Source organism: Phoenix dactylifera, chromosome 15 (genome assembly GCF_009389715.1).
Source record: "Phoenix dactylifera cultivar Barhee BC4 chromosome 15, palm_55x_up_171113_PBpolish2nd_filt_p, whole genome shotgun sequence".
NCBI lineage: Eukaryota > Viridiplantae > Streptophyta > Magnoliopsida > Arecales > Arecaceae > Phoenix > Phoenix dactylifera.
Genome location: NC_052406.1, coordinates 9,967,771 through 9,986,843, shown reverse-complemented (window position 1 = coordinate 9,986,843; position 19,073 = coordinate 9,967,771). Strand labels below are relative to the sequence as shown.

The 19,073-nt window shown below is 37.8% G+C and overlaps 1 protein-coding gene across 3 annotated transcripts; it reads left to right on the top strand.

The window, feature by feature from the left end:
- The first annotated feature begins 645 nt into the window (after nt 1-645).
- Nucleotides 646-9,849, top strand: LOC103705818 (bZIP transcription factor 16-like). Of its 3 annotated transcripts, none has more exons than XM_026804170.2 (14): nt 646-915; nt 3,298-3,390; nt 3,501-3,554; nt 3,631-3,735; nt 3,957-4,040; nt 4,154-4,213; nt 5,663-5,832; nt 5,912-5,966; nt 7,682-7,724; nt 7,813-8,096; nt 8,199-8,276; nt 8,976-9,101; nt 9,257-9,359; nt 9,448-9,849. In XM_026804170.2, exons 2-13 carry the CDS (start codon nt 3,334-3,336, stop codon nt 9,329-9,331), a joined length of 1,191 nt encoding a protein of 396 aa, XP_026659971.2. In that variant the 5' UTR covers nt 646-915; nt 3,298-3,333; the 3' UTR covers nt 9,332-9,359; nt 9,448-9,849. The 3 variants fall into 3 exon arrangements, with proteins under 3 accessions (XP_026659971.2, XP_008787908.2, XP_038990312.1); XM_008789686.3 differs by having other exon boundaries at nt 647-911; XM_039134384.1 differs by lacking the exon at nt 646-915 and adding an exon at nt 940-1,083.
- The last annotated feature ends 9,224 nt before the right edge of the window (nt 9,850-19,073 follow it).

Below are 19,073 nucleotides of genomic sequence, written 5' to 3'. Positions count from 1 at the left end.
TTGGGAGGAGGTTCCATGTTGCGATCATAAAAGGTGTTTATGGATATATCCAATAGGAGAAATATTTTCATCATTCTTGATCTTTAAATTCTTGAACTATATAGCTAGTTTAATTTTTCTTTTTCAATTCTAAAAATAATCATAATCAGATTCATTAAAGGTTTGAAATATTTCTATCACAATTCTAATAATTTTTTCTTAAGGTTTAAAATATGTTACATTTCTAAAAAAGATGTTGGGACTTTGAGAATAAGAAAAGAAGCAAAGACAGAGGTAAATCATCTAAAAAAAGAAAAGATAAAAAATATATAAATCATCAGAATCCGGACCTCCACAAGATTGCATCAAATTAAATTTAATAAATCTCATAGGATATTAAAAAACAAAAAATCCTATATGAAGAACCAAAAGAATTTCTTAAGTAAAATCTCAAGAAATTAAGAAAAACGAAAAGTAATAGGGATTTGGAAAACAAGGTCAAGTTGGGAATTGCAAAACAAACCTTAGACCGGACCATTAGTTGGAGGACAAACTGAGCAGAAGTGGCCGTAGACTCATAGCGGAAGAGTGGGAGAGAGAGAAGAAAGAGATGGTTTTGTTTTCTTTTTGGACCCTTTTTCAGCTCCTTTCCCCTACCAGAGATGGAAAAAGAAATAAAAATAAATAAAGGGCTTTTTCTTGTGCCTCCAAAACTCACATTTTTATCCTTAATCATTCCTTACATCCCATAAACTAATACACCTATAAATAGGTTACAGTTGAACGAACCTCTCTCCGAGAGAAAGCTCCCCCCCAAATCCCTTTTCCTCTTTCTCTCTCTCTCTCGCTCCCCCCTTCCTCCCTTCCTCTCCCCTGGGTTTAGGGTTTTGGGTGTTCTTCTTGGCAGGAAAAGGTCACAGGCAGGCCTTAAAGTTGGTATCTTTTTCATTTGACTATGGTTTCTGCTGTTAATTTGACGTCGTTTCCATGTTGAGTTCCCCATTTCTTGGCTTTTTGTATAATGGATGTCGGAAAAGATTGAATCTTTATGACTGTTTTGTGTGATTGCCTGTTTGCTGGGCTGGTTTTCTGATCTTTAACTGGGTGAGTATGACCTGGGTTGCAAATTTTATGGGGGAATTATTAGTGTTTAAATTATTATTTATGGGTATTTTTTGATATCCATATAGTTTTACGGATTTTTTGGTGGAAAATTTTGGAACTTTCCCCTTCCACTTTCATTGCCCTCCCCGGTTTTGAGTTTTTTTGGTATTCATATAGCTATTTAAGCACCATGCTATCCTGTCTTGTTCTTTCTCCTGGCACTATGTTTCCCCCTTCCCCCACTGTATATAGATAGATTCCTAAGCATCTTTAATATTGTATCTTGATGTTATATCGTGAGATGTCTTGTGTTTGATAGCTAAACTCATGGACTTTTGAAAGTTCAATTTGTAGAGCTCAATCTTCTTTTGCTATGGAATGTATTTTATGCATACAACGTCGATAAGATCCCAGAAACGAAGTTGATAAGTTAATTTTGTACAATAAAAAATGAAAGTGACCACTGTGACATGATGAGGGTTTATTGAGAGCATGGACGTCCAGAATTGGGATGGCTGACCAGAGGCATGCATTATCCCTCTCCCCATAGTTGGAGCATGAAGGTCCATAGTGTTGAAGTAGCAGATGTTAACTCTAATCTTTTCTGAGAGTTTCGGTGAAAATGTTCCTGCAAATTGATGAGTCATTTAAACAATGGTTCTGCAGATGATACCTGACTAGATTTTTTTTCCTTGAATGAAATGACAACCTGTTTCAATATGCTTTATTTTTTTTTCTTTTTTTGAAAAACATTGAATTTGGATCTATATGTAGGGTAGCTCGATAATCACAATAAAATATCATTGGGTACTCTTGAGATACACAAAGCTAAAAATAGTCTTAACCATTCAAACTCACATATGCAGTAAGCTCAGCTTGATGTTTAGCTTCTCTCGAGGAGTGAGATATTGTTTGATTTTCAGATCACTATGTAAGACAGCTATTCCTTAGCATAGGAAATTAACCAGTTATTAATTTACATGTCTTGGAATAAGCAGCCCATCTAAGTTATAATAAGCAGTTAACTGTGTTGATCTTGTATGAGTTTGAAATCCTTTCTTAAGAGATCTCTTCTGATATCAAAGGATTTGTGGGGTAGCATCATAATCAGGTTCTCATGATGCGTGAACTGCTCAATATGACCAGAATAAAGACATGGGCTACATTGGGCAGACTCGTAGTCCGATAGATCAAAGCATCAAGTACAATGAGTCTTCTATAGGACGATGCATCTTCAGGGACATCATTGAAGTTATTTATATGCTTAGGGTTCTCTCCAGAAGGGAAGGATCTTAATTTGGCTCCATGCAGACCACTCTTAGCCAATATTTCTAGTGTAAACTTGTGTTGACCAAATAACATGATTTTTGGAGATCTCACAACTACCGAGAGAATATTTGAGAATTCCAAGAACTTTGTCCTTGAAACATGATTGAAGGAAATCTTTGAGACATTCGATGAACTGTGAGTCCTTGCTAGTGATATCAGCAAAATAAAAAAAAAAGTAAGCACAAAAGTGTAACTAGGGCTCTTAACTCATGAACAAGAAGTCCAATCTGGTTTGACTAGCATTCTTGATTATAGATGTCAAAGTTGCATGCCAAATGCGAGAAGTCTGTAAAAGACTCTGCATAGGCAGCAAATATGTTGATCCTTTTTTTCGACCAAAACTAGGAGGAACATGCATATGAACTATTTTATGTGTGGATGCTACAAAAATGGATTATAGAGGTTGAGTTGATATTAGAGGCCACTTCGAACAGAAGCAGTGGATAAACAGCATCAGATAAAGACTCAATTTGTGATAGGGGCAAAGATTTTAGCATATTCAAGCCCTTCTTGTTGGATACCTTTAGCCATGAGATAGGCTTTTTGCCACTAGATGGATCGTCACCTGAATATTTTATTTGGAGACCATTTCTAGCCAATAACTTCTTTGCCAGGTGCCAGAGGCTGTAAGGATCAAGTGTGATTGTTGTCCAAAGAAATTTTATTTAAAATAGAAGAAACCCATCAGCTTATTTGGTCGATCTCCAGGTTGTTTGATGTTAAAAACCCATTTGTTGTTAAAACCCTTTTCCTTAATTTCAATTCTTCATCAAGTTTGCTAGGGTTCTATTTAGATTGCTTAATATTACAAAAGCACATTAGTTATGTTTCACTCTGTTTTTACTGTTAGCTACCATTCAGTGACCAAGTTATTAATATATCCAGGAAATTAGAGGAGGTTCAAAGACACATGTGTTTTTAATGGGCAACGGGGAGATGACTACACCAACTGAAACTCAGATGTCAACTTCAACACAGGTCTACATGATCAAGAATCCAATCTGATGCAGCCTCTTAGTGATTCCTCAGGGCATAACTTTTTTATTTGTATATATATTTATCTTGTCATATTGTTTTGTTTTCTGCAGGGACAGCCTCCTAGCAGTCCTGCTATGGTTTATCCTGATTGGGCTTCATTTCAGGTGCTAGGATCTTCCTTTGTGTGCTTATTGTTTGAGTCTCCAGCAACCTGGTAACATAGTTTCTGCTCCCTTATAGGCATATTATAATTCTGCCGGGACAAGTCCTATACCCCCTCCTGGGTTTCTCCATTCTCCTTGGGCATTGAGTCCACAAGGGCATCCATATTTGTGGGGTCCACAGGTATTTGCTATTTGCAACCTTTTACCATATTTTTTATAATAAATATTTTAGTTTGAGGTGCATGCCGAATGATGCATTCTCATCTTACAAAGGGTTTTGCTCCAAAAGAAAAAAAGACAGGGTTTGGTTGTACCCCAGTTCAAATTAACTTTGTTATTAAGCTGAAGATTATGCTGAATTCTAGGATTGGATGCATATCTAATGTTTTGCTTTGGCAGCAGATGCTTCCTCCATATGGCACTCCACCACCATATGTTGCTATGTATCCACATGGGGGTCTCTATCCTCATCCATCCATTCCCATGGTATTGTCTTTACTGTTCATTGGGTCTTCTAAGCATTTAAGAGCTATTGTTTGGATTATAAAAGTTTTCATTGCAAACCTATGTTTATATTTATTTATTTATTTTTAAATCAGGGATCTTATCCATACAGCCCTTTTGCAACGCCATCAGCAAATGGGACCGCAGAGGCTTCTGTGAGTATTGTATTTTTATATATCTTTCCCCTTCCCTTCCCTGCTTGCGTGTGGAAAGTTTGATAACACCATAATGAACTTTGTCAATCATTCAACTTAAGATCACACAAAAAGGAATGAGACTTGTGGCCTTAGCTCCTCCATCCAGAGGATGCTCCGACTGAGGATCTCAAAGGCGCACATCAGTAACAGGAAGGATGCATGAAACCTAGGAGTGAGAGATAGAAACCAGGCCAACACACCAATAGAAACTTAAAATTCTACCAATATAATTTTTGGCTTCCTTGCATTGCATGGTAGGAACCAGTGCAGGTTGGGGCCTAAGGGGCTGTCTTAAACTCACTGGCTAAAATTTTTGCCTGTCCTCATATGGGATATATAACATCTAATGGCTGCAGCTAAATTTCCAGCGCAGTGCGACCGAAGTGTTTTTGTTCATCATTACTCATCCTGGCAAGCTCCAGAAGTTGTCAAATTCCAATCATATGTCTCTAAAAGGGCTAAACATAAAGGATGCACTTATTGCATCGCTTAGACCATTCCCCTACTTGGTTACTTTGATTCATTTGCATAATCAACCAGACATTATTCATAAATCAGAGATAGGGAGTATGATACCTGCCTGAAAGTGCAGTGCCTTTAGAAGCAGGTCTAGCCTTATAAATCTTTTCTCACCTTTCATTCTCATCATCTACTGTTTGCTGGACATTACGAACTCTTTCTCATCTCTTCCACAGGAAATGAAATTATGTAATTTTTTGGCTATGTTTCTCTTCTTTTCAGACCTGTCAAATAAAATAGCAGTCCATCTTCTTGGTAAGCTGTGTTTGACATTTAGTGCAACAAATAACACATTCTCTATTTGTTTTTTAGTCCCACTCATCTATTTCCTTCCCGAGCTTCTTATCGTCCTAGTTTCCTCCCATATGTATTTTGTTAACTCATTTCTACTAAGCTTATTGTATACTTATGTACCTCAATACTTATAACTGCAGAACTTGAATTTTCTGCACAATTGTCATTTCTGTTCCCCTCATCCTTTTATTTTAAATCTATAATAACGAAAAAAAAATTGAAGCCAGGGTTTTTCTTCCTCATTAATTGACCGAAAAACCTCAGCTTTTGAATTTTATAAATTTGATTTCCAAAGAGTCTGCAATTTTTTTTTAGCATTCCAGCCTTCACTGTGGTCTCACAAGTGAATGCTTCATCTGGACATAATAAAAATGGCCTGAAAAATAATGAATGCAGCTTACCAATAATGTGAAATTGCACCATGGCTGTGTATAGCAATAAAATATTCTACTGGTCAGTATTATGGAAAGATTATCCATTCATGAAGTGGTAAAGGCTAATGTTTCACAACCTCGGCAGGTATATTTGTTACTTTGTTGCAGAGAGCAGTTTAACCAAAAGTGTTGTATTTATGGGTTAGCCATATTTTTTCAGGTTGCTGGAGCTAGTGGTGCAGAAACAGATGGTAAGTTGCATCAAGGTAAACAAAGGAGTGCTTTAAAGAAGTCCAGAGGAAGCATAGGAAGTCTGGATATGCTTACAGGCAAGGTTAACGATACCAGAAATGCATCCGGTGCATCTGCAAATGGTGCCTTTTCACAAAGGTGCACTACTTGATTCTTTTTTTTCAAGTTTTTGCTTCACTTAAGACGTGTTTTCAGACAAATAAAATCATATCTGCAGTGATGAGAGTGGAAGTGAAGTTTCAAGTGAAGGAAGTGATGCAGATTTTCAAAATGTATGTGAAGTTCAGATTATTTCCTGTTGCTCCTAATTTGCATGATTTCTCTTCTCTTCCCTTCCTTGATGATCTATAAACATCATGACAATGGTGTTTTCAGATGCTGAAACTGTTTAACCATGATGGTACCGGGGACAAATTTCTAATTGTAAATTAGCATCTTGTACATCAGACATCTACTAGCACGTGTCTGCCTAACATGATGAAAAAACTGAATTTGTATTTACTGTTTGTGCTGTGTTGTATTTTGGAGGTGATAAATTTAACCTTCTCCTGTTCACAAAATAATCCATTTTTTTAAAAAAAAAAGAAATACGACTTGCACCCATAAATCTGTTTATTTTGATGTTTTTACTTATCTTTTTAGTTAATAAACCACAACCACAATCACACCCAAAAGCTTATCTCTACTGCATGGTGTCATATTTTTAAATCCTTCTTTGTTATTTGATCTATTTAAAGACCACACCATTTTTGCACCAAAAAAGGATCAGTCTGATAGTTTAACTTCTAAATCCTTTATGACAGCTTTTATGTCTTTTCGTCTTTTTGACCCTTCCGAATGTATCTAGGGTGCTTTCCTTGGTCATGCTTCCGTACATATTTGTTTGACATGCCAATACCCATTGTATCAATATCATTATAATCTTTAACATTCCAATGTAAACTCTTAGGGTGGGGCCCATGCATTCTCCATCGCTACTTTTTCATCTCCAGCCCCCCTATGTTTGAACTATATGGGACTTCCAAGTGGACTTCCCTCTTGCTTTCCTGATTTTGTATGTTCACCCATTTTATAATCAATACATCTCTTACATTTCCATTCATTCTAAGGAGATGAGTATATGAGAGTAAAGAGGGAGTATACTTATTAAATCAAAATCCAAAAAAAATTGTTAGGTGGGATCACTGCCATCCATCAAGTGCTCCTTTCTCTTGAATAAATCATTTGCATCCCATGTGCTGAAGTTCCAGTTATAATGTCCATGCCCTAAAGCAATATAGCTCATTACAACATTTGTGTTAGACTATTACGAAGCAAGAAAAAAGTATCTTCAATTTTAAAATGTTGTGTTGTTACAGAAGCCTTCCTAAACTGATATGACAACATGATATCACTTTTTATAGTGAAATTATGTTAAAAGATAGCTGCCTAGGCTTAATCATTCTCTGCTTACAAAGGGTGCATGATCTCTTAATTGCATGTTATTCAATTATAAGCGGCTATATTGCGCTATGCAAACTGCTTTAAAAGTTATTGCAGAAAGTTACATGTGCATGGCCAATAGTCATATTTCATATTCTGACCATGTAATTTATTAGAAAAGACTGTTAAACACCATTCCTTTTATCTTCATTCTCCTCTAGTTAGTATGTAAGTTCCAAGTATCCTTTGCCATCTCTGGGTAAATTTCAACTAATCTGCTAGGTCTTGTAGAGCTAGTAGGCATTATGCTCTTTGTGCCCTTGACCCGTGGTTGTTTGTTTTTTATTTTTGTTCTCTTATTTTATTTTTGATATACTCAGTTCAAAGTGAAAACGGCTTAGAGCTTAAGCAACTTAGTGCTCGAGCTTGTAATTCTGCCATTTAAATCTGTGTTCTCAACATAGTCTCCTTGCATTCCCCATAATTTCAGCAAGATAGCATTATCTTATACCCTTTTTGCCCCAAATTAATGAAGAACACTTACAATTTAGATATTTTCTTGAAGGGTTCACAGCAAAGGCATGGTTCTGAACATGGTTCAGGCAATGGTATGGTTGGAGCATATAGAGTTCCTTTTTGTAACACAAATTCCATCATGGCCATAAAGTATTATCGGTACATCATCTGTGGCTGCAGATGGAGCCAACAAAGCCAGTAGTGCTCGAACCACATCAAATGAAGTCACACAAACACTACCTACGCCAATTGTATTGAACCCAACTGTGCCATTTGTGGCGATCCCACCAGGTGGCCTTGCTGGTCCAGCCACCACCCTGAATATTGGGATGGATTATTCGGGAGGGCCTGCTCCAATTTCTGCAGTCCGAGGCAAAGTCCCTGCTGCCCCATCCACAGCACCCTTGATTCCATCTAGTCATGAAGGTTCACGTGACAGAGTTCCACCTGATCCTTCAATACGGGTAGCAAGCTCCGACACAGCATCACCTTCCTCTCTTTCATGTTTTGTTAGTTTCAGTTTTTCCTAGACTCATTCCCCCTTTTTTCCCAATTTCAATCTAAAGGATGAAAGAGAACTTAGGAGGCAAAAACGAAAACAATCTAACAGGGAATCTGCACGCCGCTCGCGATTACGTAAGCAGGTATCTACCAGCGACTTAGTTTAACCAATGTTGGCAAAGCTCCCATGTCTTTCATGTAATTGCACTTTTTTGTGCAATTGAAGTTTTGAAACTATTAGTTAAATAGACATAATCATGCCGGGTCTCATCTTAACTTTAACTACATCCAGGTTGCTTGTTTTAGCTGATCTGTCTTTGAGTAAAATTTATGTATAAACTAATATTTGGCATGTGCAATGCCCGAGTTGGAGCAATGAATGGCTACCATGCGAGCATTCTTTATCTGGAATGATAAATGCATTCTCATTTGTGGTGGATGTACTTTTGCTTCTCTCTGTGAAGCAGTACGTGTTGTAAAGAGTGCCCTATATACCAATAAATTGTATTAATGAAGGCTACACCAGCACTAGTTGGCTTTCCTATGATCATCATAATGTCCTCTTTTGAACCTATATTATTTGTTTTGTTCATGTCGGAAACATTAAACGTTCAGTAATAACCATGTCTTTTACTAGTGCAAAGCTTGCAGCTATGCTGAAAGTAAACTGGGAAGCATGACTGCAAGAGATACCACATATCCAAGTTCCATGCAGCAGCAAGGATTGAATTCAGTTGACTGGCAACTTGTGAAAATTATATTAACAACTAATAGTTTCTTCTACTGTTGTTAATATGTATTGTTTTCTGACTGTTTCACTAACATAAAATGATCTCATCCAGGCTGAATTTGAAGAACTGGCCAATCGTGCAGAAACTCTGAAAGCGGAAAATAATTCGCTAAAAGAAGAATTGGAGCATCTGCAGGGGGACTGTGGTAAATTGACATCAGAAAATGCCACTCTTGCCGTAAGTTTTGGCCTGTGGTTCCTACCTGTTTCATCTTTGGTTAGGAAATTTGTGTTTTATATGCCTTCTTTTCATGGCTCATAAAGATTTCTATTTTAAGGTCTTGTACCTTCTCTTTTGAGCAACTATTTCAAGGCTCTCTACCATGCACGCAGGAGAAACTTAAAAAACATTTCAGCGAGGAATCTAGAGCAGATGAACAAGTTGATCCGGTTAATGGAGATGGCTGAAAGCTCGTAATTTAATTCAATCCACAATGTAAGTAGGTTTATCTACATCTAGCATCCGCCTTATATTAATTCATGCGTCTTCAGTCACCTTTATCATTTGCTTCGCTTTTTTTCAGTGTGTGCAATGCGGCTTAATAGGGTCATTGTATTGGGGAACATAGGTGATTGCTGACAGGTTTCTAACGGAAGGTGCTAATAATTGTGTCATCTGATTGATGTGGAAGGTTAGGCAGGATATTGGTCCATCCACTGTAATTCTTTTTATGTTAATCTCAAGCTTATTGTAACAAATATATAATCTTGTTGGAGCTGGCCAACTTTTCATGGCACTAGATCTTCATCATTAACCTTGGTGAAAAATGGACTATGATAAATCATCAGAGGTATCTAACATGCAGCGATGCATCAAAATTTTCATGATGTGTCCAAGCTAGAAGAAATGCTAATATGTACATCAGAACTAAATTGTTGTGCAATTTTAACTGTATGACAATCAGTTGTCTTTGCTTCGAGGCTAATTGATTAGGTTCTGATAACATGCATTGTCTGTGCAAGCAAGGCTTATTATTGGTTCTCTTGCAATCTACTTATTGTTTAACCTGAAAATGTCTATAGCCATAGTTGAATTTTTTTGAGGAGAGTGGTTTGTAAAGTTTGTCAAATCTGCCATAGCATGATCCCAGTAGTTGGCGCAGGTAGAATCAAACACACATTATGACTACTTATTAGTTGGTAAGCACTCAATCTCAAAAGATTGGTCCATTTTGGCACTCAATTCAGGTTCCATGGGTTGGGGAAGATAATCTTGTTGCCGGTTGATCGGCTAGCTATATTTTATCACTCTTTGCTTATATATACTCCTTTAAATTAGTGACAACTCCATTTGCTTTAGCGGTAATTTTCTTTTGATGAATTAAATTTTCCTTGGTCGTAAGTTTCCACAGGCAAAAGTGTGAGGATTCATGTGGGTATGTATTTAATGTGACATCGGTTATTCACTGGGTAGATTTTGGGTACTTATGCAGAATCAAGGAACCCAAATAATACTTTCCATCTAATTTTTTTTGGAAGAAATTCTGGATTGTTACAAATGGTATTAGAGCGGATCCGGCTTTTACCACTGTCTTGTAGCATCAGTTTTTAAGGGAGCATTGATAAAGATACATGGTCTGGTGGATTTGGCTTGCCGGTACTGGCGTTATCATATGTTCCTCAATTCATACTATGTTTGATTCACTGGAACGAGCATTGGAATGAAATGGGAATTTCAACTTTTCTCTCATTCCAAATATTTGATATGACTATAAAGGATAGAATTATAATTTCCTTGGATCCAGGATTCCTTCATTTGAAGGAACGGCTATAATACTCATACGTGGAATGAATGGTCATTCCCATGTAAATAAGAATGTATGATATCTTTGGTAATGAACTAATTAAAAATATTTGTGGTATAAAATAGTAATATTTGTTTTGAAGGTTGTTTACAAGTACTTAACGTGTCCCATATTTGGCCTAAATGGCATTAATCTCAGAATATGAATATCTTCTATGTTTAAACTCTAAAACGAGAAAGTTGGACCATTTATTCCTTTTTAATAAAAAAAGAAATGACGTCTAGTTTCCATTTGTTATCTTTAACATGCATCCCGCCATTACATTGGATAAAACAAATGAGATGCCATAGCCCCTTTGTTTTACCACAAAAAAAAAAAAAAGCAAATGAGAAAAGAAAGGGATCACATGATGCCATGGATCTCTTTTACCTCCAAGGTGGAGTTTTCTTTATTTCTCTTAATCTTTTAGGTAAAAATAAGAAAGCAGTTTTCTTACTTTCATCTCCACTAAGAATGGGGAATAACCTCTGTGGTCGCTTAAAATAAATAATCCAAAGAATAGATGATGGACCATTTCACTAAAGTAGAAATTTCTACGCCTTTCATATTTGTCGCAAATAGCAACTAATATTTACCACAAAGTAAATAAAGATGCATGCTGGATTGTATGTTATGTACATGCTGGTGAAGCATTATTGATGAATTTTATTTTTGTTATTTTTTCTCGATGTTATATTTTATTTTTTAATTTTATTGGATGTATCCGTATAAAAACTCTATGAATTTTCCATTACATAAAAAAAAAAGAAAAACTAATTTTTTTTATGGTTAAAAATTTTGATTTACGGAAAAAAAAAATTCAGAATTGAAGTTGGTTTATTCATCTTGATGGCTAGCTACATGATTTATTCCAATGGGATCGAGTTTTATCAACACGTTGCGATTTAAAGATGTTATGAGAGATCCAAGAGTGGAGAGAGCCATCTGATGGAAGGACCAGATGTATCAGTGGGCGCACCACGGCAAAGGCTGCCGTCCTCACGCGGCCCTTTCCGCTGCGATGGGCGCGTGCTACTGTGTAACGTTGCGCTCAGGACCACCAGATCTGGTCCGACAGCGCGATCTGGCTGGGTTCCACCGCTGCGCGGGTGCCAAAACGTCGCCTTCTTTTGAAATAAAGGCACCCACACATGTACGTACGTACATGCGTATATTAAAAAATTATTTATAAATATAATAATTTCCAATTGGTCCCCTGCATGGCTGCATGGTAATCTGTACAATATAAAATGGAAGAGCAATATACAAGCAAAATAGAAAAAAAAGAAAAAAAATAGAAATACAAAACTACCATACACATAAACAAGATATGCAATACTATATTGAATTGAATGGTATGGAGTATATTTTATCGTAGTTTGGTACCGATATGCGATATAAAAAGCGTATCGGCATCTAGTGCCAGATGTTTTGATATAATAATAAAGAGGCGTGGGTATGGAACCTTGTGCCCAGAGGCATTATACTTTGTATATAAGTAAAATATTTTCTAGGAAATATCTGGGCATTGCTCTCATTTATGAAAACCAGCTTCAAGGCCCCCCAAGTGTACAATGTAAGTGACTTGCATGCAAATAATTTCATGCCTAGTTCCCCATAAATTATTCCAGCCAAACTAGCTAGCTTGATGCATATGGGATAGCTATAAAATAGGGACAAATAGAATTGGAAATACGCAAAAAGCCTGGACTTATCTCTTTAGGATAAGACTTCCCACACATCAAGCTTTGCAGCGATGGAGAAAGCTGGATTTGTCCGCCGGATATTACGGGATAGGCTTGGCCTTTTGTTAGAGGGCAATGAAATAGACTCCAACAGCAGAAGGACCACTGTTCAAACGGGATGGGGCCATGGTCTCAGTTAACTAAATAATCCCTGCGGTTTTGGACTGTGAGGAAGGGGTTCACAGAGAGGGACTTGTCAATCCAGCAGCCCGAGAGCTAAAAAATTCATCCAATCATGAGCAATTCAGGGCTATGGTCCCTGCGGTTTTCAAAACAATTAATTTTTTTCTTTGTTAGAGAGTTGTTTCTTTGAAGTTTTGATCATTTGATTTATGTAAAGAAGAGTCATTTTATTTCCTCTTCTTATCCATCAAGAAAAAGTCTGATTTTTTTTTAATGAAAAGTCATGATTTTTTATTTTCTATATAATACCCATAACTTTCCCTTCATTCTTACAACCATACTCTATCTCTTACAAATTAATAAGTGCGTAGGTATTGATGTGCTATACTTAGGAAGTGTGGGCTTGTATCCCAAGGACAATATTTCTACAAAACCTTCTGCACAGTAGGAAAATAATTGTCTTCAAGCAAGTATCTTAAATGGCACACCTAAGCCAAATTAATTTCTAATTTTGTAGGTTTTCTTAAGCTTGATGCTCGATGTCAAAGTTTGTTAAGGGCGGCCTTGGGCGCTTCAGTAAAGCCTTCGCTACTCTTTGAGACGGTGGCTCAAGGCTTTCACGACGCTGTTGCTTAGAATCGGTAATGGATGTAACGCAATATATCGTAATATGGATTGCCACGATGTTTATGACCTTGGGAAATGATAATTGATGGGGGAAAAAAACGGATCGCCTCGAAACACATGGGCGCATTGCCGGCACGTGATGACAGGCGCTCCGACAACAACCCTCCGAGGCGCCCGACCTCCAGGCGCCCGATCCCGAGGCGCCCGATCTCGGCATCCCCAACTTCAGAAGGTCGAATCCAGCTCAGCAGGCCAAGCCGACCTTAGAAGGCTGACTTTGTCGTCCACCTGCTGCGGCTAATGCTCTGCAGCAGCCTCACCGCACCATGCTTCGCTCGCTAGCTCAACCAGGGACCATGCTTTATTACAACCGTCGGCAATTAATGCGCATGGTCTCCACAGATTTCCGGCTTACTCAACAATTAATGCGTATGGTCTCCACAAATCTCCTGCTTACTCAAAACCTCAGGCCATCCACGGCAACTAGGTGACTCACTCAACCTCGTCCATTCACCTACGGCAATTCATTAATTCACACGACCACGCCCAATCATGACGGCGATTCATTAATTCGCCCAATCACTTCACAGGTAACCCTGTATCCTTTCTATAAAAGGGGAACCTCTTTCCCTAGATCGGAGACTTCTGACTCTGAAGTTCTGCCTGCAGTCTCTCTCTCTCTTTCCACAAAAGCCCCCTCTTGACTTAACCATCGGAGGGCCGGCGCCGGAAACTCCGGCCACTGGCTTCTTGCAGGTCCCACGGAAGATGCAGCCCGCCGACGTACCGCCCGCACCGGAGCTCTTCCTTCTCAGCCAAGTGGCCACCCCCGGATCCAATTTCCAGCAACAGACTAAGTCACCACTTTGGCTCAGCCAAAGCAATTAGCATCTATTCTATTTTTATGGATTATGATTTGAAACCTTATTAAGATGCTCCAAGATTTTTGAATTTTTGCAAACATGGTGATGTTGCATGCATTGATGAACAGAATGAAAGAACATGCGTCTACTCCGGCAGGAGCAACTGCTTTTGGATTGTAGACTTGGGTGCAAAGACTAGGGGTGGGGTTTCTAGTCATACCTATTGATAAGTTATAACCAATGTGGCAGATCGACCAATTAGAGCTCGCTAGGATACTTCTAATCAACCAGTCAAAGCCTACCACATGATCAGCTTAGAGACATGCAGCGGAAAGTTTTTTAAATTTCAAAATCTTTCTCCAGCTGGTGTTGGTGAATATTTTTCTTAATTGCACGGGCAAGAGGCGTAAGCGAAATAGCCGCACATGATCTTCGGAATATACGATGGGTTACCAAAGATGGTTAATCCACATGCATGTTCGAATTTTTCGATAACGGATATTGATCCTCACCTATACAAACCAATCTCGGAGGACACTTGATGCAAGAGCTCTCAATCACTCGTACGCTTTTGTGTCGACGCTTTGCTGCTCTTGCAACATCTTCATTGTTTCTTAAGAGTCTATCTGATTTAGGTATCACAGAGTTCTTCGTCGGACATTCTCTAGAAAAGGATTGCTTCGTTTTTACCACTTTAGGACAGATTCGACATCAAAGCGAATGTCTGCGCACGATCTCCTCCTCTAAGTACCATATTTGGAACAATCGGAACCATTGCTACTCGAGCACATCATCGCCACCTTGAAGGTACATCATGACCTTCTGTCAGCCTCAATGATCTGACTAGTCAATCGCGGAGCCTTTAGTGACTTAGCTAGCTCGGCACCCCGGTCAAGTTGATTCCTAGCACTTACCATATTACCTTTCCGGCAAAGGATAGATAAGCATTTGGCTTCATAAAATTCTATGCTTTTTTTTTTGTGTGTTTTTTCAAGGAACATAAAGCACTAATTTAACAGCTTAACTTGGTATTAGTTTGAGATAAAAATGTGACAGGACATGCATCCAATGCTGTTAAAACCCCGGTGGCCTTAGAATGGGGTGAAAGGGTCACCTTGGTGTGCATTAATGGTGATGCAAGATATATCGAACTTATCGGGTTAAACAATTATAAATATCATATCCCTAATCATGTATATACGTATGCATTTATGTATGTATGTGTCACGTGTGTATATATAAATATATAGCTAAAAATATACCACTATATTTTCATAATTTAAGCTGCTTTTTAACTACTTTTATAATGGTCATCGCTTAAAGTCATGTACATTACATATTCACTAAAAGCACGTCCTGAATGTGCTTGTCTTGGTTTGCTGATTGAAGTATGTTTAGCATATAATACAAAGATCGTTTTGCTCAAGAACAAACAAACAAATGGGGTTACTTGTAAAGTAAATTGGAAAACTATTTGTCTTCAAAAAAAAAAAAAAAAATGATGGAGGACTTAGTGTTAAGGGCCTTGGACACAACCTTTCCCTCCTTACTAAATAGTGTTAAAATCACCACTTATTTCAAAAGCTTAAGATTATAGGATGAGAAAGATTTATTTATATATTTTATATTTTCTTACAAATAGGGCTGCAGATTCCTTTCAACTGACTTAGGCTTATGAAGAAAGCAGATACAATTTGCATATTATAAAAAGGTTTAGACTTTTTATGTGTGGGAAGCCTATTAAAATGTACTTTAGCCCTTGGCGTGACATTGGAAACTATCTTCCTCTTGTTGTACCAATACAATTATAGGAAAAATGGCACGGTTGTAGGTACCATCAATTCAAGATCAAGGGCCTAGAGGATCAGGTTACCAACCTGCCTCACATTTGAGATTTTGAGGTGCAAACATAATTTTGTCAACAATCAATTGGTGTGGACGATGAATAACAAGGGAGTCTTCTCCGCTACTTCTTTTTATCAATTTTTTAATGCCAGTTTTGCTTCATCTACAGCTGCCTCTCAAAATTGATTGTTTTCTAATGGCTTATACAAGAGGTTTGCTTGGGAGGAAGCTAGAAAAAAATCTTGGGGGATGTGTACTCTGTCACCATGCATCTAAATCTGTGGATGATCTATGTCATTTGCTTCCTGTGCTGCATCCACAATCCTTCTTTGAAAATCTTTGCCTTAATTGGAGGTAAAAAAAAAAAAATCTCCAAATATGTTCGACTCATTATTCTCGTGGGTCCGTGTTTGTTGAAAAGAACAAAAACGAGAACTTTTCTAAATAAGAAATCTTCATTGATCCGTGTAGCTTCATTTGGCCTGCAATGTTTCAATGACTGGTCAACTCTTTGTAATCCTAATCAAATCTCCGGGTTTGGGGAAGTTTGGTCAAAAATCAAAAACTTGCCAAGTATGCTATTATTAGTAAGATGATTACCTACCTACTGCATACTTTGTTTTGGCAGAACACCAGGTGAATGTCCTCCTTGTTGCGGCCATGGTTCTTCTTCACACTCCTCTGATTCAGAAGCAGCCATTATCTTCCCTTTTTTTTTTTCCTGCCTCCCTTTCAATCAAAAGAAAAAGAAAAAGAAAAAGAAAAGAGAAGATCTAGCCTTATCTCGTACATATGATTCTCAAATTAACTGAGTAAAATGGACATAGAATTCAGTCCAGATAAGAATTGTTCAAATGTATTTCTAAATAACACTACTCAAATGTGACCTAACATTGAATCCAAAAACCTCTAGACACTCTAAATTCCAGGCATAGCTCTAGTTCACATCCTAATCTAGTTGCGACCATGCAGTACCAGGACAGATTTGTTATGGATGCAGGTATGAATGACAATCTGACATGTCATAATGTCCTTCCAAAAACCAAAGGACAACCTGCCATGTCATAATATGAATAAGGTTAGTTTATGCCTGGGCTGCACTAAAGAAGAAATGCTGTGTCTGCATGGACATGCAAGTGAGGACTTTGGCAAAGCTTATATATATATACATATATATATATATATATATATATATATGGTCCCAACTTGACATGTCATGTGACTTGCTGGCACCTAACAGGAGCTTCACATAAACACCAATTAAGTACACATTGGCACACCCAGCATGCATGGTCCACGACAGCAATATGTACGCAGAACATGCTTCAAGTTGCAGGCATCCTTTTCAACACATTGAGGGTTTCAGAACCTTTTCTGTAATTTCCACCCTGTGGTTATCCAAAACCCAACCAAACCGTCCGAACCGACTCAACGGATGTCACAGCTCAGGATCTTGCACAAAAAATAGGTTCGCATTTATTTAAGCTCCGGCATCTTCGCCAAGCTGGAAATTCATATCTATTCAAATCCAATCATAAATACCACGATCAGCTTATGACTAGTCCAAATAAGCTTGTGCAGCAATGTTTCTTATTTTATACAGCTATAGGCAAAATCTGCTCTGATACTATTTGTCACAACTCAGTACATAGCCAATGTGGGACTAAATATGCTCGCACAGATCCTTATAAAATGAGCAGCGAAACAGGTTTGCACCGGACTTGTGCTTTATATGCACTTAATAGTTGGGAAAAAAAAGTTCGCTACTTTACAGCCAGTGTCATGGCCCTTTTCGCACGACATGAGCTCTATTCCTTCGTAGCACCTACACCTGTAAGGTGGAGTGTCCAAGAGAAGGCTTGATTGGAAACTCCCCCGGACCGAGACCCGTCCGGTGTAAGTTAAACTTCATGGATGGCGGATCACTCATTTAAGCCATTAATTATAGGACAGTCCAATAGTTAGAATAGCTGGCCTAAAAAACACTAGTAGCTCACAGTCTCATGGGTCGGCAAGTGTCAAATAGCTATCATAAACTTTCCAAACTTAGTTGGACGCAAATCATAGTGGGGTGAGTATAGTTCATATTCTCCTCGAGTGCAATTAATAAAATATAGTTTCATATGCCTACTCTTTTAATCTGCTCTCTTTCACCTGCTAATTAATATCTAGTCTTCTCCTTTTTGCAACATAATAGACCAATTTTGACACAACATGAGTTCATCTTTAGCGGCCCCTTGAGAGGAGAACTTGTAGCTCTCTCAAAATTGTCCCTTGAGGAGAAATAAAAAAAAAGGAGGAGAAAAAGAGTTCACAAGAAGATAATTTATAATATTTGAAAAGAAATATTTGTGTTTGTAGGGATGTCTACCTCTTTTCATAGAGCCATCAGAATTGTTCCTAAGCTTTCTTATAGGTCAATTAACTCAAACAACAAAAGCAATCTACAGACTTTTGATTTGGAATGTGTAACCAATTATTGAACTTCTTATAAAAAAAAACAAGCATGAGCGCCCAAAACTTCTAAGATAACAGAGTTTTGTGACTTGCACCTACCCAACATGGCTGACTGGTAGCACAAGATGGAGACTTGGTAAATATTAGAGCTCCTAGTTTTAAGGGCATCTTCTCTTCTTGCTAATCTCATTCAAGATATTTTTGGATGCAAACAAATATTCTCTGACTCCAAAGCTCAGAAAATAGAAATTTATAGGATAAGACAACAGTAAAAGATCTAATTTACATGGCGTATGCTTGTGAAGTTTCTTTCCTTCTTATTTTTATGAGATGCTTAATTCATGTGATCCATTTATCTCTTACGTTACTGTCTCGTCTGCAGCAAAATGAAATTTGCTCCACAATACATTATTGCATCACATGAAGATCGTTCTTGCATTATCATAAAGAAGTCCTGCCTTTCATCAGCTGTGAATGCGAACTCGTAAAGAGCGTTACTATGTTGAGGTGGAGCTTCTCAAGTGCAACTATGAAATATCAACTTCGATCCCCATAAGAATTAAAAATAGGCAATAGTATAGATATGGGACTCATATCATATAATCCTTAATTTTTGAGCTAGAGAGAGAGAAAGAGAGAGAGAGAGAGAGAGAGATTATAACATCCAAGGGAAATTCTTCATCATTAAAACATCACTGAAATCTCA